We start from the raw sequence: 26,969 nt of genomic DNA, 5'->3' as shown, positions 1-26,969 counted from the left end.
GCTGATGGGGAAATGTACACATTTGGGAAGCTTCCCAGCCATGTGTACACTGTGCTTAAAGATGTGTTTACATCTACACCTTGTTTGCAAGATGGCCATGTCTTGCACTGGTTCTTGAGGAACCACCAGGATTTTCAACAATTGTAATGTGTAGGGCTATCCAAAATAACATGTTGTCCGGAGAATTTGCTGGAACAGAAAACATCCTAGGGCTTGAATGCCTAGTGATGGACAAAAGGGATCAAAGTCCACACACAAATTGTATATGCATTTAAAGATGTGTCTTTGGGGGGTCTTTTCTCTCAAAATATGCTTTCATAAAGCCTCTCCGATACCTTGCAGATATAACTGTGTTCAGAACAGGGGCTTCTGGGCTACACTGGCACAACAACCGCTTGTTTCCAGAGCCTCGGGACCTGTTGCTCTCGGAGGGACGAGGCTGCAGCTCTGCGGATGGCCGCCTAACCCGCGCGGAAGCGACAGGGAGCTAGAAGCGACAACATGAAAGCCTTGCCCTGCTCTGCTCGCCACCCTCCGCCGATGGTCTCTGACGGAGCTCCAACCCCGCCGCAGGCCGCCCGCCCGCCCGTCCCAGCCGCGGCCGAGAATCCTCCTTGGGGGCGGGATGTGGGGGAGAGGGAGAGAAAGAGGGAAGGAGCGAGGGGGGTGGGCAGGAAAAAGACAAGAGGAAAGAAGCGAGAGGCTGGGTTTCTGCAGCCAAGCCAGCGGTGCCTTCCTCATAGGAGCGGGGGCGGGCATTTGGAGAGGATCCCTAACTTGGCCTGGAGAGTGAGCGAGCGCGCGCACGCGTCTGTGTGTGAGCGAGTGTGTGTGTGTATATATGTATGTTGCATATTGGCAGCGGGGTAAGTGGAGGCTGGGTGGCTCCGACTCTCTGACGCCAGTGAGACCAGATCAATCCAGGCGCAGCAGCAGAGCGAGCGCACGGCTGCTTGGCGGCGGCGGCGCTGGAAGCGGGAGCGGCAAAGGAGGAGAGAAGGGGGGCGGCAAAGGCAAAAAACCCCAAAAGCAGAGCGGGACTTCGCTCATCGGCCCAGCGGCGGCGGCGGGTGGCTCGTTTGCACGCTCTTTTCCCGTCTCCCTCCTCCTGCTCGCCCCACCGAGAGCCGGTAAGAAAAACTCCCTTACTCTCTCTGCCTTCTCCTTCCTGCCCAGAGTCCTGCCTGCATCCAGCAACTCCCCTCCACCCCAAGCGTCGGCCTCCTGGTTTGGGGATCTTCTTGGTTCTCCAAGGACAACAAGGCTGCTTCGCCTTCTCCTTCCTCGCCGTGCAGCCGAAAGGGCGGCGAGGTGGCAAGGACTGGCGGCGCGCGTGTCTGGCTGCCTGGGAGGGAAAGGGAAAGGGAGAGAGAGAGAGAGAGGCTTCGTTCCCATCATGATGGCGGCTGTAGTTAGCCGTGGGGCCGACGGGGGCCGAAGCCACGGTGGGGTCCCCCCCCCCTTCTTAAAACTTCGTTGTCTTAAAAAGTGTCCCGTCGGGCCAACCTCCTTCCTCCCCTCCTCCCGATCTTCCCTTGTTTCCTGAGAGTCTGCATGGAGACCGTCGGGGTGGCTCTGGGGGAGCGAAGGAGACACGCCAGGAGCGGGTCCCGCTTCCTCTCCGTCCCGAGCCAGGGAGGGAGAAGAAATGCAGTAGAAGACAAGAGCCCTTGTTCCCGGCTGCGCGGAGGTTTCCCCAGGCGTCCGGGCCCCTTTTGTGCTCGGAGCCAAGTCGGGGGAAACTTGCCACGGCTTCTTCGCCTGCGCGCATGAGACGCGACTTCTCTCCCGGGCGGCAGGATGAGGCCAGAGTTGTGCGGTTCAGGGAAACCAACACAATAGATTTACTCTTCTCTCTGTGGCTGTCTAATGCTCCCCCCCCCCCGGTGTGAGGGTGATGTTACTGAGCCATCTTTCTCAGACTTAATAGGAGGCATCTGTGCCCTAGAACTCCCCCTTCTGAAATGTTATTTTTCCAAGCCTCTATCGAACCGGGGTGGCAGGGATGGCTCGGTGAAATCTGGGGGTGACTTCCTCCCCCTCCCCCGCCCCCGCCCGAAAATAGTTGGCTCATTATATTCCAGCAACCTTTCTGGGAATTGGTGGGAAGAGAAGCTATGCCAAAACCGGGGGCAGCAATTTCTGGCCCTTTGTTAATAGTTGATGAAGCTGTGTGTGGGCTGGCTTAGCAGTTCTTCATACACGGTATGAATATGAATGGCTGCTTTAATTTGAGGAGTGGCTTCATGCTTCAGGAAGCAACTGATCTTCACTGTAGCGCATGTATACACATAATGTGTGAGTTACTTCGTGGAGACCAAAATTAATACGCATTTCCCCCCTGTATATATTCCAGTACCAACCACTTATGACTGAAAGGCTCCTAAGCAGTGCTTAGGAAAAGTGTTTAATGGTGAAAATTCATGTTCCCAAATGGGTCCCAGGGTGCCTTCTCAGGTCTAGGATTTAAAAGATGGACAGATACATTCTTAAGTTAACTGTACTGTATAACTATAGTTCACACTTGAATTTAGCAAAAACACTTGCAAAAGTTGTGTCTCACCTAATGGTCTTGCTCTGCAGTTTGCATGTGTGACTTCTTGTTTGTATAACTGTTTTGAAACTGGAACTTTACTATAGCTACAAATAATCTCTTTCCAAAATATTTGCTGTTTGCCTGCTGGGGAGTAACAAACGATTATATTCTTCCAGACGGTTGCTACATTATACAGTACCGTACTTATTAGATGCTTATTTTTCATTGTGTTTGTCTCTTGCAGCAGAAATGATCAGTCTTATGACACTTTGGAGGCAAACAAGTTTATTAAGCTTCTCTGGACTCATAAGCTCATAAAACATGGGCCATAATAAATTTGTTTGCCACAAGACATGATTAACTCTCATTGTGCGCATTACACCCAGAAACAGATTGAAGATCACTGCTGAGGACTGAGAGACAACTCAGTTCTGTTCTCTGTTTAAAAAAAAGCTTCTGGAAATGCTTATCCTACTTGCTAACTATAATACTTGGACCTTCTGTTTTCAAGGCACAAACAGGGTCTCCAGAAGCTCAAAGAGCCTTGCAGTGCTTCCTAGTCACCTCCCCAGATAAGATCACTTCAGTTCAAGGCCAGATCAGGTTACAAGGGTAGTGATTTGTCCTTGCTTTAATTATGACCCCTTCGCTCCCCAAAATGTAATCAAATACAGTTCTGTTCTGCATTGTCCCTCTCTCTAGTTGTGGTTTTTAGTGTATATCCTTGATGATCTGATGACTCAAAAACACTTCTGAGCAGTGTTGAGAGAGAAGGCAATATAGATTCTAGATAATAGCACTGATGGCGAAAACCTCTTACGGCTGCAATCGCACATTTTAAAGTTCCGCAGGAGAAAGATAGGGAAAATATTAAGACACCTTTGTTTATCGTTCGGCCTTTCCCCATCCCTTCAGTTAATGCACATCTGCCACTATTCACAAATTATGGCTTTCCTGTTTCAAATGTCACTGCAGCCCTTGGCGCTGGAGTGGGAGAAAACATATCCCCACCTGCTTATACCAGATGCTATCCTATACTGCCCTGTGAATAGACGGATGCAATCCCACAAGCATCATTTGTCCCATATCACTGCACCATCATTTCCTCCCTCTGTATTCTTGTAAAACTGACAGGGACAGGAGGAAAGCCGTGTCTTTTCACCACCCTCTTAAACTTATACACACCCCTCCTGAAGATAAACACATACACAAACCCATTCTCCCTCTCTTGTTTTAAGACATTAGTAGCAAAGATTGCAGAGAGAGAGGGTGGGTGTTAATTCTCACACCCCTCTCCCTCCCCCCAGTGTTATGGAACTGACAATGTGGCTTTCCCCTTGTTTCTCTATGGGAAGGAGAGATTAAACATGGGAAAAGCTATTCCCTAAAATGTATTCAACTTTAAAGGATAGTGGTAGGTGGAGGAAGGAAGTATATGTTCACAGGTGACAACAAATTGAAATTGTGATTGTAAATCTATGTTGCTGCAAGGCCATTAATATATTTTAAATGTGCTTTTTAAAACACATTTCTTCCTTTCACACTTGCATACTGCTGCATAGCAGACAGAGAGAAGCTCAAAAGAGCTTTTATGTGTAAAGTCTGGTTTGTTCTGAGAATCAAAGCATGAACCTAACGTGGCAGTGATTATTTCCAAACAAATTTCTCACAGCAATCCACCTTAATGTATGTAAACAGAAGGAAAGATCAGCTTAGGGAGTAGGTAAATTTGAATTAAGCTGTGCTGGCAATGCAGCAGCAGTCAGTACTGTCAAGTGTAAGTGGTATCTCTTGGTGTGTAATCCTGCAAGGCTAATGGACACATCATCTAGGCTTTATAAATAATGTAAGCTGTGTATAATGTGGACTCCCTGGAGACTGCAGAGAGCATCATTACTAGCCTTTCCAACCTGCTGTAGATCTCAAATTGACTTACAGCAGTGAAATGCAAAATGATACATCAGGGTGAAATGAGGGGGGTCAGCCTGTGAGCTTGTTAGTCATCATAATTAAATATATTATGAAAGCAAGTGTTGGAACTCCAACACCCATATTCTTCTTTTGTGAGTAATACAGAGGTGAATATTTAGAAGTAAATAATTGAGATCCCTGTTTGTCTTTGCAAGTAAGCGTGTATTATGTTCGCATAAAACTTAAATTGGTAAGGGAGCTTATTGAAGAACAGACTACCACAGGGGGGAACCCCCCCATGCTAACTAAACAATGTAAATAAAATTAAACTACAAATTTTCTAAAATAAATTAAAAGCTGGCTTATCCTGATATACCGCTTTGTAGCAGGCCACCAAATTATCATTGCCAATTGGCATTATGTCTTTGTACTGACAGTCCAGCAAAAAATCGCCATTCAACCCAGTTGAACTCTCAAGAGTTGTATAGCAGAAATGCTGCTTGGGGGCATGGGTGGGATACAGATGTGAGGAGGCTAATGAAAGCTGCTTTGTCTGCAAGCAAACACTTTGCAGTTAATCCAGATTGTGAATGCAGCAAGCTCCCTGGCAGTCATGGTGCTGCAGAAACTACAGATCCTGCTTTTGAGTATCAAATAACAACAAGAAAAAAGTAAATTGCATGTGCTGTACTTTTGTATGCAAGCTGCAGTCCTTGGCACTGTTGGGATCTTGGATCCAGCAGACCAACTGGGCTTTCTTTTGTGCTGAACAAACAAGACTTAGGTCACAACAGTGTTGGCCGCTACAAATCAACTTATTATTGGAGCTGGAAAATAGAAGGTTTGATTGGTAGAAAGTTTTTGGAATGTTCAGGGCCCATAAATACACTTGAATTGGGACGAGGGACAATGTGCGTTTCAGCTTGGACTGATGCAGGAAATGATTTTGCTGAATAGAGTGTGACAACACCTTCTTCCAGTAGCCCTATTTCTGGTAGGTACATGCCCAATCATGCTTCCAGATCAAACAGTTATGAGATTGGAAGGGAAGAAAATGCTGTTGGAGCAACAGTCTTTCCAAAATACACTGCCATCCATCTAGCTATGGTATCCAAGTCATACTGTGCAACAAAACAATGACTGTTTTTCAGAGCAAAATGTATTGGGGCTGTAGGGGTAAAGATGAAGATTTGGATAAATGTTAGCAAAAGGAATTTTGGCAAATAAAGGAATAATAGTACCTCCAAATTTCCATGAAAAAAAAATTCAGCTGAAAAATAGAAAACAGTATTTTAGTATTGTTTGTCTAAAAGTATGCATTCAATCTGTTTAGGAAAGAACTGAGATACAAATCTTAATGCAGCTTTCTGCAAATCTTGGTTATATTCCTTTATACGGATAACATTTATGGAGATGGGTAACAAATCATGTAAGAGACCATAAAACTACAAATTGCACCATGGCTGCACAGTAACTTTGTGACTTGAATGTGGTGTGAACCTGCTCAATTCAAACTTCCTAGCATCTCCTTGGTGACTTGCTCAAGGCTTGGGAACTTAACAGCTTTGATTATCATGTCTGAAAGTGTGCTTGGCAAATTGGGTTTCATACAGACACATCTCAAGTCAGACACTGGCACAGTTTTCTCTCCTGTGGTGTGAGCCTGGCTTTCAGTTTGAAAAGAACAGATATTGTTCTAGTCCCAATCCTGACCTAGTCCTTGTTTCCCTGTTCTTCCCATCCACATTCCCAGTTCACATGTTTTATCTGGCTTTCGGGGGGGGGGGTTGAATTCTTAATGCATAAATACAGTTGGCACCTTTATATTTAAGGAGAAATCTACTCCAGGGGGAAGCTTCTTGGTCTCATCACCTCCCTCAGCCAATTGGTGTTGCTGAATTCTGCTACAAAATGGAAAAAGCTATTTCCTCAAGAGTTTCGTTCTCCTGAACAAAAAGACTGTACAGATGACATTCTTATGCACTCAGAAAATAGCCAGGGTAGTTTTACTTGGGGATACAGTGGGTCAGTGCTTCAAATAAGTTATTGGTTGTGGGGTTTTTTTGTAACACCTGGTGCAATATGAGTTAGATGCGACTTCATTCAAAGCCAGGGATATAAAATGAAATCCAGTTAAGAAGGGAAGAAGTGATGGTTGGGCAAGTCCTATGAACTGAGTAGCGGGAGAGAGGCGGAAGAGTTGTGGGTTTTCTGGGAAATCTTGAATTTGGAAACTTCATGGAAAATATCCGGCTGCCCTAAATCAATTAAAATTTTGATTTAACGTATTTGTTTTGTTTTACTAAATATGTACCATGTTAAATTTCTCATGTTGTATAAATTATCTCATCCCCCCCCCGCCTCCAAAAAAGCAGCTGAACAAAAGCATTTGATATGGGTGGGTGGGGGATCAATAAGCAAAACTGTCCTAAGCCCCTGATCTTTGCCTCCTGGTGTAGGTGCGAGAAGTGCAGGCATTTTTTTAAAAAATTAAATTTTATTAAGGTGATTTCAGTTAAAAGAAATAAAGTGATACAAAAAAAGAAGGAAAAGTGAGAGGGAGAAAAACAACAACAAAGATAAAAGCGAAGATATGCAAAAAAAAGGAGAGAGCAATATATGATATTCCCATACATTCTTGTATAAATTGGTATTGTCCTAGCGCTTATGCAAATTTTAATAGCCTACTACATTTTGTATAAACTCATTCCAAATGTTATCCTATTTATCCATACAGAGTCTGTGCCTGTAAGCAGTAAGAAGTGTAGGCAGTTGTTTATCTATCACTGGCAGTCTTTCTGCTGGCAGTAACAAACGTAGTCCCCACCCCAAAAGGGGCATTATGAGGGGGGGGGGATAGAGCAGAGGCAGCCATTGATCTGCTGGATCCAAAGCTGTTTCATCCCTTTGAGTGGGGCCCAGTCTGGGACTTTCAGTTCTACAAGCCTGGAACTGGTTCAGCAAAAACATTTCTCCCCCTCCCCCCCACCTCTTCCTTTTGTCGTGGCCAGTATGTCTTGGGACCGGCAACTGATTCACCTGTGTTAGGATTGCTCTGCCTGCCTGGCTTAAAACATTTAAATATGGATATTTGGATATTAGTTTTATCGGAATTTTAAGAGATGAGTAGTCATACAGTTGCATACAGTTCTTTCCATTGCATACAGTTCTTCACATTATTTACATTTTCAGGCAAAGACAGTGGTTAACGTACTAATTTTGTTATGCTTGAACACCTGTGTCTCCAGTTATAGTCGCCTCAAAAGTGATATTACAACTCTGATTTTAGTCTTGACTGGTATCTTTTCCATTCCAGTTGCCCTGTTGTGTTGTGTTCATTCGTTGTGTTGTGTTCATTCATTGTGTTGCCAATTTTATGAATAAAAAAAAAAGACTTTGTATAAAACGTAATGCCATATATCACTGGTAATGGTGGGTATAATGTTCATTTTCCTTGAACATTGTACAATTTTGGAGTAGTCTTAGATTCATTGAGGCTTCTGTTTTGAAAGCCCAGGGAGGAGTCCTTTTCAGTACAGATGTTGCGAAGGCTGCAGCCATTTTGTTTCCCCAAACTCTGTCCCAGTACCTGGCACGAACTGAGACTAGACTACAAATGTATGTTCTGCCTAGAATGCCTGTTAAGGACTCAGCGGCTTGAATTGGTACCAAGCAGATATCACCAGCTTCTGCTGGTGAGTTGCAGATACCCCCCCCCCGCCCGTGTCTGCAGTGGTATCTCCTGTTGTGTTTCAAAGCCTGCACCTTTCATTTTGTTTGAATATTTATAAACCAGGTCTGTCACCCAGACAAAGAAGTCTTTGTTGGGTGGTTGAGTTTTAAACATGAATATGAATGAGGACAATAGTTCTGGATCCTATTCTGTTGTTTTTAGATGTAGTGTGTAAGAGATGATGGAACTCTTCAGATGGCAGTTGTTGTTGCTGTATTGTAAAAATGTGCCTGAGTAATCTGATGCACCTCCTTAGTAGATTTGAGTGATTGGCATGGTGATCAGTCTTTAATCAAATGTTGTCAATGTTGTAGAGTTGTTTAGTGATAGACAAGGATGAGGAACACAGAGTTTGAATCCCAACTTGGCCATGACCTTGGCCCAGTCACCACCGCTTGGCTGAACCTACCTTTCAGGATTCTTGTGAGGATAAAATAGGGTGGGGTAGCGAAATCATGCACAATATGAAGAAAGGATGGGAAGAAAAACAATAAATGAAACAATGCAGTCCTATTTTAAAACATTTTAAATCACTTGAGCACGACATATGTTATATTTCATCCTCCCCGATATTCCCTTGTGATTTCTCAGAGCGGAGGAAACTGAATCTTGCAACCATATGACAGGTTTAGAAAGAAGAGTGAATAGTATGGCGGTCTTGATGGCTGTTGGGACAGCTGTGAACTATTTCTACCTGGAGATGTTTTCAAGACCTTTAAGGCAGGCCTGGCCTTGGTGCTCATTGTTACGCATTTAAGGATGTGGGCTTTATTGTATCTTGTGTAATATAACTGTAGCCCGTCCTAATCCTTCAGGATAGAAATTAAAAGCCCCTGCTTTAAAAGTTGATAATACTTCTACGGTGGTAGACTTTGAAGATCTCATTTATAACTTATTTATAACTTTGAGCACCTTTTGTGGTTAAACCAGCTGAAAGCTTTAGGAGTACAGTGTAAGCTTTCTTTGGTGTGTAAAAATTTCACAAAAGGCCAAATATTTAAAATGGCTTTCTCAGAATGTGTAACTTGAACTGTCAGCTGTCATGACAACTTTTACGATTGAGGCATACTAGGGTAGCTCAGTAAAACTAGAGGTTGTCTTAAATATGTACCGTAATTGGGGTGAACGTTAGCTGAGTTGAATTTTTTTCCATGATCAAATGTTACACAATATTCCAGAATCAATAGATTTGTGTACAGTTAGGTTACTGGTACTACAATGTTATAATTTTTTTTAAAATGACTCCTCCCCTGTGTTATTTCACATCTTCCCTCTGGTATTTAAACAGATTAAGTTGTGCTGCATATGTTCACATGCTTAACTTTCACCCTGTTGCAAAACTTGAATTTAATGCACTTCCCTGGGGGTCAGGGAGAAACTCCAGTTAGGTAGTCGATTTGCATGAACTAGCAACAAATTCAGCATAAGTGTACATGCCTAAACATAGCCTTTATAAATCAGATATACTGCAGTACGCTACTTAAAGCAAAAGGCAGCTGCATGTTCATGAAAGAAAATTGGGGAAGAGGCAGTTTCTATCAAATATCTTAGACAAGTGTTTTCACTTCTGTTTACGAGTTTCTCACACTAGCAGTGTATGAGGAAACTTTGTACTGTATATTCCTAGATCTGCAAGAGTTCCAAATCTAAGTTGGATGACTTGTTTTTGCAAATTTGATTAATGAGGAGAATCCACAAGTTACAGCTTGTTTCGTTTTCTGTGTTGAGCGAAAGAAAACTCCTAGGCTTCCAAAATGCAACTCTATTCCTTGGTTTAAGTGAACATGGTTTAGGGTAGAGAAATCTGGGTTAAGCATGCCAACGGGCATCTCACAAACTCTGCATGGAAAGAATTCTGATCTAGAGACTCCCCAAGTCAAATAACTGCATGTTTTCCACCCCGTCTTGAAGAAACTGCAAGGTAAAATGGCATTCTATTATGGAATTAACTTTATAAAATTTCTACACATTTCTGACTAATTATACAGAGATGTCCCGCTTTACGAACACAACACATTCTCTGGAAATCTTTTCTTAGGCGAGCATGTGCGTAACGAGTCCATCATCTCCATTATTTCCTACGGAAATATTTCTAATGTGGGATTTGTCTGCTCTTTTTCCTCACACTCTCCATGGTTTCTTCCTGAAAATGGCTGCAGCCAAAAGAGGAAACTGATTTGTCCAATCTCCCTCCCCCCCCCTCCCTGGTTTTTGCCCCAAAATGGCTGCTGCCGACCAGCAAATCACAAAGAAACAAGGAAGCCAGGAAGTTGGCTCTTCAGATAAATGAATCCATGGGGCATATAGCAAGGTTTCGGCATAATTCTTTTTGTGTAGATAACTGAATTTTGAGGTAGCGAATGATAGCGGGACTTGCATGTATATTCAAAAGCTGCAGCTTCTTCTGATATATAGGCTAATAGTGCATATATTGGGGCAAAATTGAGCATGGTACCTATTTGTACAGTATTTGGCTAATACAGTATGCCATTATGGGCTTTGGAGTTTCTGCTATCAAACACAACTTCACAGTTTGTAAAAAGCTTATTTTTGGAGGTTGCCAAAGGAACATGTAATGAGAGCTGAACTTGAATATCTCCAAAACATATGTAGCTGAACAATGCATTTTGAGGGCTTCAAAACACAGCCAGTGCAGAATTAAAGTTAAACCTGTCCTCCTAACCCATTAGCTGACATCACTAGTGATGTCAGCTGGTGAGCATGGTTTGGGGAAAATGGGTCTCGGGTCAAATTGGACCCCCTAGTGGCCCACAATTGGTCTGCAGTCTGGAAGTTTCCTACCTCTGGTTTATGGGTTACAATTTTTGTTCCACCCTGTCCAGTCGATGAAACAAGGAGCCTTGGCTCAGTGTTATGTGAGAACCAGTGCTCATGCTTTGTTTCTTGTGAAGAAATCACAAGCTGCTGATGGCTTGTTTGGGAAAAACAAACCGTGAACGCAGGTTCACTTCCTGTGATGCATGAAGCAGCCCAATATACAGCATTCATCAGAATTGCCAAGTATTCTGGGTTTCTAAAGGCACCAGTTATAGCTTCAGTTCTTGTTGCATTTAGTTGACTAAGTGTCACCTATTATATCCAGGGTTTTTGCATCTCTCTGTGTCAGGCTTCCTCAAACTCTGCCCTCCAGATGTTTTGGGACTACAACTCCCATGATCCCTAGCTAGCAGGACCAGTGGTCAGGGATGATGGGAATTGTAGTCTCAAAACATCTGGAGGGCTGAGTTTGAGGAAGCCTGCTCTGTGTGGTTGCGTTTTGGAATTTGGCTTAGCTTTATTTAAAGTAAGGAACATAACGTGACAGAGGAAAGGTGGTATTTGATCAAGTCTTAGAACAGACCCACTGAAATAAATGGACCTACACCTTGTTTGTTAATTTCCATGAGCCTGTGACTAAAACTTAACTGAATACCACTTTTTCCCTTTTTTTTTTGGTAATGAATAGATATTGGAGCATTTTCACATGTCAGACAACTGACACCAGCTGAACACATTGTTTTTATTTTTTAAAAATGGATTCTGTGCCTTCATTTTAAGTACCATGCAGAACTTTTAAAAGGCAAGTTGATCTCTAATTTGGAACAGTGAACTCTTAATTGCTTAAGGGATTCAGGTATTAATAAATCTGCAGCAGACCTAGGCTCTTCAGCCCATTCAACTATGAAATCCTCTGTAAGTGACAATTTCCTAAGGTAGTGAGATATCTCTCCTGTCAGACTGGTCACGTACTCCTTGAGGAGGGAAAAAATCCGTAGTGCATAGCTGCTGTGGGAGGGGAAAGGAATGAAGGACACCCTTTTTGAGAGACACTGCTTGGGCAGGAATGCTCAGGTAATTTTTTTTCCATGTTTTTGCCAGCAGATTTGTGCTGTAAGGAAAGACAAACACCTTGACAGATAATGCTTCTGCCAGGAATGGCTGACTAACTCCAGCTGGCCTCCTCATGGGGCATGCCTGAGCCACACCAAAGCGGCAGCTGTCTGCCATATAGGGAGCCTCCATGCGGTGCATACCAAAGAGATCTTGCCTTTCCGTGAGGAAAGTCGATGGCTTTTGACCACATGTAGGAACTAAGCAAAACCTTTACTGTACCTGCTTCTATAATATAAATGCAAAACATCCCCAGATGTGTTTGAGTTCCCAAAGCGCTTTCTACCACATTTGTGAAGTTGATCCCAAAGAGCTCTCTTTCTTGCCTAAACTTCATTAGTGGCAAAGCAGTTCCCCCTTCTCTCGGTTGTCTCCACTCCCCACCCCACCCGCTTTGTTCACCTGTGAGAAAAGCCCCACCTTTTTTGTCCTTCTAACCATAAGGGGAAATGACTTCGCTATTGATAAAGGAATAAAATCCCCTGCCCTTCCTAAAGGAGGAATTCAACAATTGGGGAGAGTGGCATGAGACCATGTGTTGGTTTGTAAAAGGATATGGCTTGTAAAGATGTTTCCTTTGATGCCTGTGTGATGAATATGGATGTATTTCCGTTGCAGAAGGTCCTGATGAAATTATGCAATTACAGCTGACCAGGCAGATCTAAATATAGGCAGAAACGTCTGTTATCCTGCTTTTGTGTATCTTAAAACACCCACGCAGTGTGTGTAAAACTGCCGTTAAAAAAAACAGGTGTTTGTAACAGTCGCAGTTGGGAGTGGTGATGGATCTTTGTGGAAATGCAAGAGCACTCTGGAAGCTTACAGCACTCTGTTCTTGAAAAAGTAATTGTTTGTGCTGCCTTTCCACCAGTGTGCTGAAATTCATAAGATATTTCTCACGAATGCAAGGCGTGGATGTACCCATGGCTCTTTGTGCAACCCTCCGCAGGTGTTTGGGTGAGAGGATGCAGTCTTCATGCCACAGTTGGCAAAACCATTACAGATCGGTTTTCCCCTATTCTTCATCTGGCATAGAAATGCTGGCTTACTAGCCTCTTAATAGGCTGGTAGAAAAGAAGTCAGCAGGCTGGTCTGAGTCTTGTCCCTGTTTTATTCTGGGTTGTTTTATTTGATGTTTTAAAATGTTGTAAACTGTTTTGAGATTTCCCCCCTTTTTAAACTACAAAACTGTAGACAAATGAAATTATTTATTTATTTCTAATTTGCTATTCTTATTTCCAAGAGGGGGAGGAATAGCGACCAGATAGTCTGTACTGGTGACTGCAACCCAGGTTTAAGGCACTATTTGGCGATTAGCTTGTATATCTGAGTTTCTAGCACAGTGTTGTGGGGGGGGGGAGGGTTGATATCCAGTTATGTGGGTGGATGTGTTGAACTGACTTTCCCTTTCAATACCTCAAGCTCCCCTCCCCTCATCTGCTCTAGAGGGTCCAGACAGATTTTGTCCAACAATGGATTTCACCCAGGATCTGAGTGATAAATGATGATTCCTATTTCTTTTTATGTTGGTAGGTGGCTGATGATTCTGTCTGGAGGGAGAGTTCTGTTAGCAGGGTGCCACAACCAAACAGGTCTTCCCCAGCCAGCCAGGTCCCACACACCACCACCTCACCTTAGAACATTGGGCTTGGAGAAGGCCTTCCTTGGTGCTTGATGTTGGCGTAGGCTTGAGTTTTAAGCATCTGGTGTCCAGACAGAAGTAGAGAAATTGGTCGTTATAACTTATGTGCTAAAACTGCTTACACTGAGTTACCGTACTTCATTGTTGTTGCATGATAACCAAAGGATTGAAATTCAGATTCCAAAGAAGAATGGAACACTCTCTACATCCCTAATATTCAAAGTAGCTGCTTTATCACACTAGGTATAAAACAGTGGATGCTAATTGGGATCAAAACCAGGTGATGACAAAAATTGGGTCAAGGTATTTTTTTGGGGGGGGGGGGAGGAACTCAACTGGTTTATGTTGAATGCCCTGCCTTTTGCACAGACACTTACATTCATAGGCTGAAAAGTTGCTGGGTTGCCAGAAGCACAGAAGCCTATTTCTCAGAAGGGTACATTTATTTGGGAAAGTACGGAGTAGGTGTCATATGCAAACTCATGTTAACTGTTGTTTGTACTTCTGGCTGATAAGGCCACTTTGTGCTCAGAGTAATACAGGAAATGATGCATTGCAGAAACTAAAAGTGGCAGAAAGGAAAATGGAATGTATTGGCAAAATCTCAGAAGCAAGGAGGCTCTTTGTGATTCTTGGAAACTAGAAACTTGGCAGAAATGTGCTTGAGTGTTTATTTCAAAACACCTATGTAGCATCTTTTGTTGATCTTTTTTATATTTGGATCTCAAAAGTAACAGAAGGTAGAAAGCATGTAAGTGTGTGTGTATAATGAAAGTCAACAAATAAACAAGCCATAGCAGTGGGGGGGGGGAGAGAGAATCACCATTTAAAAATATGCTTTCAACAGAGGCAGTAGAACTCAGTGCGGTAGCCCACCTGTCTTCCATTAAAGGATGTTGCGAGGAGGGTTGCTTCATGTGATGTGGGCTGGGCAGAAGCATTGGATTGGCTGTGCCACCATGCTGAACTCTGTATACCTCTCTCCACCCTGTTGGGAACCAGCTCCAACACTGTGTGTCTAGAAGGCAAGTGAGCAACGCTGCCCTGCCTGTGCCGCCCCACTGACTGGTACACAGAGGTTCTCACAGATTCCTGGTAGGGGAAGCCCCACATACACTCCATTCTGATATTCCCCACCCTCCATCAACACATTCCTCCCAGCACTGTCTTCAGGGCAGCAGCCTTTATGTGATGGTGGGGGCAAGGCAGGTTGAAATGCTCAGCCCTTTGAGGGTGATCGCTGAATCGAGCACCCTTTCAGGTTGTTCCTCCCAAGTGTGCAAACCCGTTTTGACATGTTCTTGTCTCGCCATATTTACAAACGCCATGGCAACCATATCTGCTGAAATCCCTTTTGAGAAATAATGCTTGATTGTGTTGTTCTGAGGTTCTGTCCTGTCTCTGCTGGTTTTGTAAGCAGGTGGTTAACTTGATCAACTTTTTATTTTAAAGTTTCCATGTAGGTAGTAAATTTTCTGGTGACTCAGAAAATGCTGACTTACTACTTCTGGCGTTCTGACTCGAGTACAAAACACATCCAAGTCCTGTATTGTAGTAGTCAGCTGACCAGCTGTGTGAAGATCTCTTAATTAATTCAACTGCTTAATGACTTTGAAATCTGATGAGAAATGCATCCTACTCTCTCTATACTAAATGTGCCACCTTGACTAATTGTGGTTTCGTGAAGGGGATGTCACAAAGCAGTTTTCATCTCTCAAGAGGAATTGGTCTTCTTCATGAGTCAGCTGAAGCAGTGGCTCTTCCTATGCTAACTTCTGAGAACTTCCCTATACAGTGGTACCTCTACTTACGAATTTAATGTGTTTCGAATGCACATTTGTAAGTCGGAAAAAATGCAAGTTGAATCCCATAGGAATGAATTGGGAGAAAAAATTCGTAAGTCGAAGCAACCCTATCTAAAAATTCGTAAGTAGAAAAAATCCTATCTAAACAGCATCCAAGATGGCAGACGGAGCTCCATTCGTAAGTAGAAACATTCGTAAGTCGAGTCATTTGTAAGTAGAGGTACCACTGTAGTTTGAATTCTGCTCGGGTATAAAGTTCTGTAACAACCCAACAGCGGTCTGTTAGATTCTGACTTCTGCCACGGTAGTAGAATGGTAGAGTATTTGGGCTTCTTCAGATTGTTTGTATGAAAGAGATCTGATCTTTGCCTTCTCCCACTTTACTCTTTTGTAGGTGCCTGACTTACATTTGGAATCCCAAAGGCTAAAGAAAGAACATCTGACAAGCTGGAATGTTAGTTTCAACTTTCCAAGATCTCTGGGTTAGGAAGATTAAAGGAATCATATAAATTTGTCCAAGACTGTTGTAGGGCAGCCCTTGAAGGATTTGCTGTTCTCAAGCGTTTGATCACTCACCATGAACGTGACGAGCTTGTTCTCCTTCACAAGCCCAGCTGTTAAAAGACTGCTAGGATGGAAGCAAGGGGACGAAGAGGAAAAATGGGCTGAGAAAGCTGTTGATGCCCTAGTAAAAAAACTGAAGAAGAAAAAGGGAGCAATGGAAGAGTTGGAGAAGGCATTGAGTTGCCCAGGTCAGCCCAGCAACTGTGTCACAATTCCCCGTTCGCTGGATGGCAGACTCCAGGTGTCCCATCGGAAAGGGCTGCCCCATGTAATTTATTGCCGTGTGTGGCGCTGGCCCGATCTGCAGAGCCATCATGAACTTAAACCACTGGAATGCTGTGAGTTTCCCTTTGGTTCAAAGCAGAAGGAAGTTTGCATCAATCCCTATCACTATAAGCGAGTGGAAAGTCCTGGTAGGTATCTTCGTGTATACTTCACTTTGATTTTATTAGCTAACGCAATGCCTTTTCCCAACAGCTCAGTTGCAATCAGATTCAAGATTATAGGCCTGCTAAACTAGATAAATGGGATGTGCAGCTTGTTGGGAATAGATCCTAGAATAATAAGAGTTGGAAGAGACCCTGAGCATCATCTAGTCCAGAGGTCGGCAACCTAAGGCCCAAGGGCTGGCTCCGGCCCATGAGCTTCCTGGAACCAGCCCAAGGCCATTCCATGGATCGGCGTGGGGATTCTGTGCTCCCCCCCCCGGCGCTATTTCCCCCCCTCGCCGCAGGGACCAACTTCCGGGTCTGAAGAGCGCTGGAAATAGCATGTGCGCACACTCACAGGTGCTTCTCACCCGGAGGTGCCCGCACACGTGTGTATACGCTATTTCCGGCGCACTTCTGGGACGGCAGAGCGCCCATGCACATGTGCACAAACTATTTCCAGCGCTCTTCCTACCTGGAAGAGTGCCGGAAATAGCTTGAGCGCATGCACGGGCGCACATGCTCCGGCCCACCAAGAGGTCTGCCAGGGAGTGGACTGGCCCGGCCTCAAAAAATGTTGCCAACCCCTGATGTAGTCCAACCCCCTGCAGGGCAGGAATATACAGCTGTCCCTTACAGGGATCGAACCAGCAGCATTGCCGTTATCAGCACCACACTCTAACCAACGGAGGTATCTCAGAAATCTTAGTTATACTACTGAACCATCTTAAGACATTAGCTCACCACATCTATGCTTACTCATGTATTCAAGATAGACTCAGGTACTTGTAGGACATAATAAACTGATATACATCACTCTCTCCTTGTACATTATAGCTGTAATCTCTCTCTGTGTTACAAATACTATGTGACTCTTAAAAAATTCAGTAGGTTAGTAATGGCTCCTTGTGGTAGAGGAAGCGAAAGTAAAACTTGCAGTCGCAATGCATTCTGCTAAGCAGTGAAATAAACTTGCTGCTTTGATGACTATGTGTCTGGGACCGTTGACTTCCTATATTAGACTTGGGTGCAGCAGTTTCTTAGGCAGAGATCTTGGTGGAAGCCAGCCTCAAGTTGTCTGTCCCACGTTGGGGAAAGCTGCTCAAAAGCTCATGAGAATAATAGATCTGTTGCCCTTGCTAGAACTGAATAAATATTTCCCTAGATCCACACTAGATTTTGGTACACCTGGTGTTTTTATAAGAGATTATAAAAATTGAATGAGAGAGGCAAGACTGATTCCATAGTGTGCACTGTTTTGAGACTGTGTAGTAAATAGGTAAATGGTTGCACAGTAAATCTATTTTCCAAAACCACATTTGGAAAGCTTGCGTAATTTTTGTTCAGCGAATTACTTTGGTAGACCAGAACTGGTTCTCTCTCTGCTTAACTGGAGAAGGGGGAGAGATTACTAAGGATAAAAGTTGCAGGGAGTATCCCAATTATTCCAAGTATCCCAATTTGCATACTTGAGCTCCAGAAAACTGTACTATAGATAATTTATATATACCGTAAATGTGGGTGTGTGGGTGTATCCCCCCTCTCTCTGTGTCTCTGTGTCTGTGTCGTGTGTGTGTGTGTGTGTGTGTGTGTGTGTGTATAATTTGAGGGGGTGAACACTGTGAAAAGTGATATGCCATTTGGAAAGCTGAGACTGCTAACTGCAGCTGAAGGGCAGGAGTAACTTAAAACTGGCAATTCAAAGCTTGGAGAATCCAAGCTTTGTCAGCATGCTTCCTGGTAGATTGCTGCATATATGTAGAGACGGGAGGAGGAAGAAGTGATAGGGGAAGCTTGTCGTCATCTGGCAAACACTCCAGCACAATTGTCGGAAAGAAGTGCCTTGCGCAGGCATGTCTGTAATAGCTAGCTATAACGGACTATACAAAGCCATGGGCCGTGTACACAAAAGTGTTGTAGTTTAAAAGACTATGCTAAGTCTAACTAGCGGGGTTTTGATAAATATTTAAACATGCCTTTGAATCTAATGTAATAAGGGGTCATGTTTGTCTCCTCCTGCAACTGTAAGGATGTGAGTTCTGGTCTTGGAAACTGTGTTTTGTGAAGTCTTTTGTTTTGTAATGCAAAGATAGCAGTCCTTCAGTGACTACCTTTTGCCTTCGAACTACGGTAATTTTTCCCTTTTACAGATCCTAAATATTGTATGCCTCAGTACAGCGAACTTCCAAGTAATTACACTTAACACAGTCTAGGCTTCTCTTGTATCTGCATTTTCAAGTTAACAATTTAAATGACTAAACGCAGGTGTGCTCTAGTCATATTTGTAAGACTCAAGTGCACTCTTTTGACCTCAGGATTAAATTGCAAAAGGAAGAAAGAACAAGCAATTTAGCTAATTTGTTAATGTGCTGAAATTCTTTTTAATTGGATATAACCACAGATTAAGAGCTATAGTTCTCTTACCTTGTTATCTGTCCTGGAAGTAGGGTTGCGAATCTTTTCCTCCCTCTCCCACTGGCAGCAGAGTTTTTTTTTCAATAATTCTACCACATGGATAAATCTGTAGGTTAAGTTCTTAAACATTGAGATGTAAGCTTGGAACCCCCTCTGCATGCAGTTTAGGCAGGTGGTGGAAGGCAGTAAGTTTCAATCAGAACAAAGAAAAACTGGCAGTCTTCTTGGTATATGTACCTGTCATGCTAATTCTTCTTTCCTAAATTGGAGGATGCCTTGTCACACCTGAGCAAAGAGTGGTTTTACTTTTTAAAAATATTATTAATATTACATTTATATGCCACCTTTGCTCCCAAGAGAGCCCAATTTCCTGGGTAAATAGCTAGAAGTGATGATGATGGTGTGTGTGTGTGTGTGTTTGAAATCCGATGTATTCTATAAACTTGGACATTTTGGAACACTTGGCTGGTATGTGCTTTAAAACATTGAAGACAGAACTGGCTTCTGGTTTCCTTGTAAACTTTCATTGTAAAGAGCCTCTGGGATGAATAATTTGTCTTGACCTCAGTTTTTGTTGTTCTTGGGGCTTGGCCCACTCTATAGTAAGAGGGGAGGATATTAAGGCTCCCCTTAAGAGACTCCGTCTGATTTGTAGTTTTATTATACAGTGGTACCTCGCTAGACGAATGCCTCACAAGACGAAAAACTTGCAAAATGAAAGCGTTTTGCGATTTCAATGGAGACTCGGAAGACGAAGTTTCCTATGGCGCGCTTTGCAAGATGAATTTTTTTCATCCCATAGGGTGCCTCGCAAGACGAATTCCCCCCCCCAATCTTGCGAGGCACCCTATGGGAAACCGCACTTCAATGTGTTCCTATGGGAGACGCTACGCAAAACGAATTTTTCGCTATACGACTCACGGGACAAATTAAATTCGTCCTGCGAGGCACCACTGTATTACTAAAACGGCCTTCCCTAAACTTTCCTCCAGTTGTTGTTGGGCTCCAACTCCCATCACTCCAGCCAACATAGCCAGTGGTCATGGATGAAGGGAGTTGCAGTTCAGTGACATCTTGAGAGCCACAAGTAGGCCAACCTTAAGTATCCATGGTAGTATCTCTTTTGTTCGGTGTGGTTTTTTTAAGGCACACATGCAGACACATTTAATTTAAATACACACACTTGGTTAGCAGCAACTGTCTCAACAAGGCCTTTGTAAAAACTCTTAGGTGCTGGGATAACCTATATTTCCTAAACCAATTTTCCAGTAATGTGTGCAAGTTTTAGCCAACACAAGCAAATATAATGTGGAGCATTGACCTTTAAAGTTAGGTCTTGAGCTGTTCAATGTAAACCAAAAGTATATTTACATTTTGTGATGTGATGCCCTGGATGAATCCCTCTAAAAGGCTTGAAATCATCTTCTGGAATATTGATGAGCTTCGATACTGAACTTGGTTTCTTTAGGTGGATGCCACTGGAATTTATGAGTCAGCAGTGCCTCCATGGTTTCCATGACTAAGAACATATCCAGGCATTCAGTCCTCATGTGATTTATTATCATGTGGGGGCGAAAAGGAGGGACATGCTTGCTAGCCTGGCTCCCCTCCTCCCCCAGTCTCATTCCCCTGATGACCAGTCCCAGCCATTTTAGTGGGATTCATTTAGAGGGTTTTTTTTTGTTTTGTTTTTACATCAGTTGATAGAATGATACACAGTGCTAGAAACTCCTTAAACCAACGTTACAGTCGCCAAAACGGAATGTCTAGTTGCCATTTTGGGGGGCAAGGTGGCCCCCATGCCTTATTTTTTCAAATGATGGACTGACTGATTATCAGTTAAACATCTGGCTTGTTCAGATGACAACCATTAGCTAGGTGAAGAACTATGAGAACTTAAAGAAGAAAAGTCACTTTATCCAGGGACAGTCCACATACCGTATATTCCGGCGTATAAGACGACTGGGCATATAAGATGGCCCCCAACTTCTCCAGTTAAAATATAGAGTTTGGGATATATTCACCGTATAAGAAATACGACCTGGCGTATAAGACGGCCCCCGACTTTTGGAAAAGATTTTCCTGGGTTAAAAAGTAGTCTTACACGCAGGAATATACAGTATATATTGGCCTATTCCTACCTCTTTCTCTTAATGGTTACACGGACCATTCATAACGTAAGAGTATTCTTCACAGCAGTGAGCAGGGCAGCGGCGTGGGGTAAGTGAAGACAAACTACAACCATTAACTATAATGTTGTTCACTGCTCCTGCTCAGGCTGCGCAGAAAGAGCATTTTGGTTCCTGAAATTCATTCTGATTGTGCAGATAGCATTCTGAACTATAACTACTCCAAGCTATATACCGGTAGTTTCGGAAGACCTAATGTTAATATAGTGTAGTCTTGAAACTGTAACGTAGGCTGCAACAAATTTGATCTCAACTATGCAACAGGCTAGGGACCCAGGTGGCGCTGTGGTTAAACCACTGAGCCTAGGGCTTGCTGATCAGAAGGTCGGCTGTTCGAATCCCTGTGACGGGGTGAGCTCCCGTTGCTTGGTCCCAGCTCCTGCCAACCTAGCAGTTCAAAAGCACATCAAAATGCAAGTAGATAAATAGGAACTGCTACAGCGGGAAGGTAAACGGTGTTTCCGTGTGCTGCTCTGGTTTGCCAGAAGCGGCTTTGTCATGCTGGCCACATGACCTGGAAGCTATACGCCGGCTCCCTCGACCAATAATGCGAGATGAGCACGCAACCCCAGAGTCGGTCACAACTGGACCTAATGGTCAGGGGTCCCTTTACCTTTATGCAACAGGCTACTTAACATAATAATCCATGCTTTTAGTGTAGATGTGAACAGTTATGACCTAATGCAGGTGTCAGCAAACTTATTCAGCAGGGGGCCGGTCCATTGTCCATCAGAGCTTGTGTGTGAGGGGGTGGACTATATTTTTTTTTGGGGGGGAGGAAGTGATGCAAGAGCACCACGATCCCCAGTGGCTGCTTGCCTGTGTCTTGCGAGCGGCAGGGGTGGCGGGACGATGAGCGGCATGCGAAAGGGCTCCGGAGAGGGGCTGCTTAAAATGGCGGCCGCTCAAGGGCTGCTGCTGCTGGCACCAACAAAGCCCAGCCCCCTTCTTCCTCTAGACAGGGCGGGGAGAAGCCAGAAGAAGGTAGGGAGGAGGCGCCACTGCCATGGGAGGGAGAGGGAGAGGGAAAGAACGTGTGCACTGGCGATCCACACGGTGATTCCTGGACCACCTGCGGAAAAGGTGGGCTACATGTATTGTGCTTGGTAATGCTGCTGTGCAGCAAAACAAACTTTTAGTTAGTAACCATCACCAGGTGAACAAAGAAGAGTTGCTCGTCTAGAGCAGGCATAGGCAACCTTGGCTCTCCAGATGTTTTGGAACTACAACTCCCATCATAGCTGCCAAGTTATCCCTTTTTTAAAGTGATTTTCCATTATGCTGAATAGGCTTCCTCGCGAGAAAAGGGAAAACTTGGCAGCTATGACTCCCATGATCCCTAGCTAACAGGGCCAGTGGTCAGGGATAATGGGAGTTAAAGTTCCAGAACATCTGGAGAGCCGAGGTTGCCTATGCCTGGTCTAGAGAGAGTACCAGAAGGCAACTGCACTCCTTGTAAATCAGTTCCTTTTTCATTTCAAGAAAGGAAAGTGATAACGTTCTACAGCTGTATCCTCCAGTATCTTGCAACCTCTCCAAATAACAGATCAGTGCCTCTTGGTTACTTTGCAGCAACAGGTGTGCTTGGCTCAACATAGCCAAAGTCTCAAGCTGTCTCTTCAATTATGCCTCTTCCTCTGGGCTGGCAGCTACTTCTGAGATCAGCTTCCTTTCCTGCTGTGTCAAATTTTAGCAATTTATTTTGTACAGTGGAGGTGTCCAACTTGATCAAGCTAAGCGTGCTTATCCCAATCCAACTGCAGGCAGGTTTTTCATCTGAACCTCTTGGGGTTTTGCCCTCTTTCTCAAGGATGTTAATTTGGGGGACCCGGGTCACTGGGAAGCTCCTGTGCTTTTACTGAAGCTCCTGTGCTTTTACCTAGCGCAGAAATGGGAGAAGCCACACTCGAGTCGACCTGCTGCTTTTTAAAAGGTGTTTGAAAAGGTATAGAATCCCTCTCAGAGTCTGGGACAGGCAACTCTTCCCAGCCCAATTGCTAGCATTTGTATCCCACCAGGGGGTCTCACTAACTAGCTACAAGTTGCTCTAAAAGTGATGTGAAGTATGAATGTTCGCCTTCTGTTGGAGCAGGTTCAAACTGAAGCGCCTTGCCATTTCTAAATTAGTGCTTGGTCCCACAGCTCTGCTTCTGAGAGCACACATCACAGTGTTTGTGTTTTGCAAATTGTGTTTTTATTAAGGGAAATCTCACGATAGGCAGCTTTCACATACTTTCGCAATGTGGGAGACTCTTAAATTAGCGACATGGTTTCCATGAGCTGTTAAGGAAACTCCGTACCAAAAGCGACACTTTCTTTCCCCCTCTGCCCTTTGTCTGTAGCTTGCATGGAAAATCCAGTGTCTCTGGAACCTTGGAGAAAATGACTAGTGTGTCCACTTTTAGATTGCAAAAAGCACTTTGAAGATTCTCTTTCCAGCTATTCTCAAAATGCAAAACAAGCCCCCCCCCCAACAGTGTTTCATATGCCTTTGTTTAAATGTGTGAGAGAGGAGAGGAAAGATGTGGCTTGTTCTGGTAATCAAGGCATGAGTTATTCTAGGCTCAGTCTCCTTTCAGGAACTGAGGAGAAGATGCAACATTTCCAACAGATACCAGGGGAACTGTTAATGTCCTGACCTGGTGCCCATAGGCAGTAATGTGCTGAAGGAAGGGAAATAACTTGAAGCAAAATTCAGAAAAGACAGGGCAGATTGTATGTCTAGAATCGTGTCTCATGGGGGTAGTGACTGTGGGCAAGGATGCCTTTGCTCAGGCTTAGGTTGGTGCACTATCTGTGTCTATTCTAGAGAAGATCGGACCCAGCCACAGTAACGCATGCCTTGGTTGCATCCAGGTTGGGTTACTGTAATGTCCTCCAGAAACCTTCAGCTGGTCCAGAATCTAACTGCAAGGATGTCAATGGGTGCTCACCAAAGATACCATACCACACAGATTCTGTAATAGCTGCGTTTGTTGCAGAATTGTTTCCTTCCCATAATTTAAAGTGCTGGTGATGACAGTTAAAACAATAAATGGCTTTGTGCCAGGATGCCTGGATCTATACCTAAGATGCATTAGAGTAGGCATCCCCAAACTTCGGCCCTCCAGATGTTTTGGACTACAATTCCCATCTTCCCTAACCACTAGTCCTGTTACCTGTCACTAGTCCTGTTAGCTAGGGATCATGGGAGTTGTAGGCCAAAACATCTGGAGGGCCGCAGTTCGGGGATGCCTGTATTAGAGAGACCCATCTGTGTCCCATTCATAGTTGAGGAAGATACATGGAGGGCCTTCTCAGTGGCTGCATCCAGATTGTGGAATACTTCGCCCAGCAATATCTATTTTACCCCTTCTCATACATTTCATTGCTCACTTGTTAAAACTTCCCTGTTTTGGCAACTGTATATCTGGCTGGGCAGGGGATTTTCGTATCCTGAAGCTTCATTTGAGAATGTTTCTGAGTTTTGTGCTGTTTTCTTTTATGGGGGAATGTGCTTTTACTTTTTTAAATTGTTGTAAAATGCCATGTACGAATGCATTGGAAGAGTCTGTTTAATGCAAATGCACTGGACAGACTGGGCAAAAGTTTAACAAATAAAAAGAGAAAAAGGCAGCTTAATGTAAATATAGTCATATGGTGGGGGCGCTGCGAGAATCCTAACTTTGTGTATATACTGAGGGCATCTGAGCTCATGGAGATTGACCAGAAAAGGGATCTTAGGGTCATGGTAGATAGCTCACTGAAAATACAGACTCAGTTTGTGGCAGATGTGACAAGGGTGAATTACATCAGGATCATTGGGGGGGGGGGACACACAATACTTCCAATACCATTTTTAGTGTGGCCATGCTTAGTTTACTGTGTACCGTCCATGTTCAACTGTCTGGTGTCTGACTTCTTCTTAAGTTGGGTCTAAAAGCTTTGGGAGCAGCACAATTCAGACTGCTTTGGAGAAGGTTCATTTTGTATCAAACAAGGCCCCAAACCCTGCAAAGTGGCCTATTTGGTTCTGGATTTGGATTCTCTCTGAAGCAGATGCATACCCCTAATATATATATGACTTTCAGGATCTGAGGGAGCCTGCTGTTTAATACTAGTTGCTAGGGAGCAACAATGGGAGAGGGTTTTTTGTCATCTCGTTTTGCCCATGAGTTTCCCATAGATATCTGGTTGGCAACTGTAGGAAACCGTAGCATTTCAATATTAACCTTTTAGCGCATTGCTTACGCTAAAAAAAACTTTCAGCTGTTGTCTCTTTAAGTTCTCTGTCCATAGCCTATGTAGTGCTATCATTGTCTTCAGAAGAATTTCCCAGTTAACAAGGTTTTGGCTTACAAACCATTAAGTGGTTAGCAAGCCAGCAAAATGCACTAAAAGTGTTTCAAACATCGGCATTAAATATAGAAAACACTGCTCCGTGTTTTATATATAAAAATAAAGCAAATACCTTTGATCATCTTGTTTCCAGCTACTGTGAAAACCGAGTTTACGACTCTGGGACCCTGGCAGTCAGTGTGCCACTGTATGAATTTAAGTTATGTAATGACAGGATCCAATGAAGTGTCCTTGCTGAGACCTGTTTGTTCCTAGAAAGTGTATACCTCACATGGAATGGTTGCATCCATGGGAGAGTTTGCCTTTGTTCTGTAAATGTGGCCTTGAACTAAGTTTTCGGTCTTTCTCTCTCTCTCTCTCTCCCCCCCCCCAACTTTCCAGTTCTTCCTCCAGTGCTTGTTCCGAGACACAGTGAATACAACCCACAGCACAGTCTCCTGGCTCAATTCCGCGTGCCACAAAATGAGCCACACATGCCACACAATGCTACTTTCCCAGACTCTTTCCAACAGCCCAATAGCCATCCGTTTCCTCACTCGCCCAACAGCAGCTACCCAAACTCCCCAGGAAGCAGCAGTGGCACCTATCCTCACTCACCTGCCAGCTCGGACCCAGGAAGTCCTTTCCAGATGCCAGGTAAGCTTGCTCCAAGAGGCCTCGGAAGGAAGTTCTCAATGTTAGGAGCATGGTTGGGACACTTGTTCTGCTTGGTTCAATATCTCATGGCAACCAATGAAAATGCAAAACATTTGCGTGTTTTTAAAGGGTTCTTTATGGCAATTAAAACTACAGTGGAACCTTGGTTCTTGAACTTAATCTGTTCCGGAAGTCCATTCGACTCCCGAAACCATTGGAAAGCCAAGGCGCAGCTTCTGATTGGCTGCAGGAGCTTCCTGCACTGAAGTGGAAGCCACAGCGGATGTTCAGCTTCTGAAAAGCATTCAAAAACCGGAACACTTAACTTCTGAGTTTGCAGTGTTCGGGAACCGATTTGTTTGACAACCAAGCCGTTAAAGAACCGAGGTATGACTGTACATACTTTTTGTCAAGAAAACCCCCATAATTTCATGTTACAGGTAGGTAGCCGTGTTGTTCTGCCGTGGTCAAAACAAAATAAAAAAATTCCTTCCAGTAGCACCTTAGAGACTAAATTATGCCCACTTTCACCTGCCAGTTCTCGGAAAGTGTGAATAGGTGTCGCGTAATGTCTCTCTGGCTTTGCCAGAGAGGATTTTAATGAATTACCAAGGATTTTAATGAATTACCACATGAAGATAGCATTAAAAGATTTATCTTAGCTGATCGTGAGAGCATAATGCGCTGCTAGAGAATTGCTCACCAGAAATTGGACCCATAGAGTTCTTCACTATCTAGAACTTCATTTGTAGAGCATGATGTAGCATGACCTTGAAGTTAGTTACGAATCTGGTAAAAAAAAATGAGGGGAGCTGCACTTGCTCTCTAGATTAGATGTCAAAGCAGTGAGGTGCTTTGTTCAACTAGGATTCCAGATTGGT

General features: G+C 43.8%; 1 protein-coding gene across 1 annotated transcript in view; it reads left to right on the top strand.

The window, feature by feature from the left end:
- Nucleotides 1-672: 672 nt before the first annotated feature.
- Nucleotides 673-26,969, top strand: part of SMAD1 (SMAD family member 1) — a 35,955-nt gene continuing 9,658 nt past the window's right edge. The window contains exons 1-3 of the mRNA XM_035111632.3: nt 673-1,130; nt 15,913-16,495; nt 25,834-26,088. Of these exons, the coding sequence (XP_034967523.1) occupies nt 16,096-16,495; nt 25,834-26,088 (655 nt within the window). The 5' untranslated portion in view covers nt 673-1,130; nt 15,913-16,095. The remainder of the gene's footprint in view (nt 1,131-15,912; nt 16,496-25,833; nt 26,089-26,969) is intronic.

The sequence above is a fragment of the Zootoca vivipara genome, chromosome Z1 (genome assembly GCF_965207765.1).
Source record: "Zootoca vivipara chromosome Z1, rZooViv2.hap1.1, whole genome shotgun sequence".
Lineage (NCBI taxonomy): Eukaryota > Metazoa > Chordata > Lepidosauria > Squamata > Lacertidae > Zootoca > Zootoca vivipara.
The sequence above is the reverse complement of the archived record's forward strand: the minus strand, read 5'-3'. Positions and strand labels throughout refer to the sequence as shown.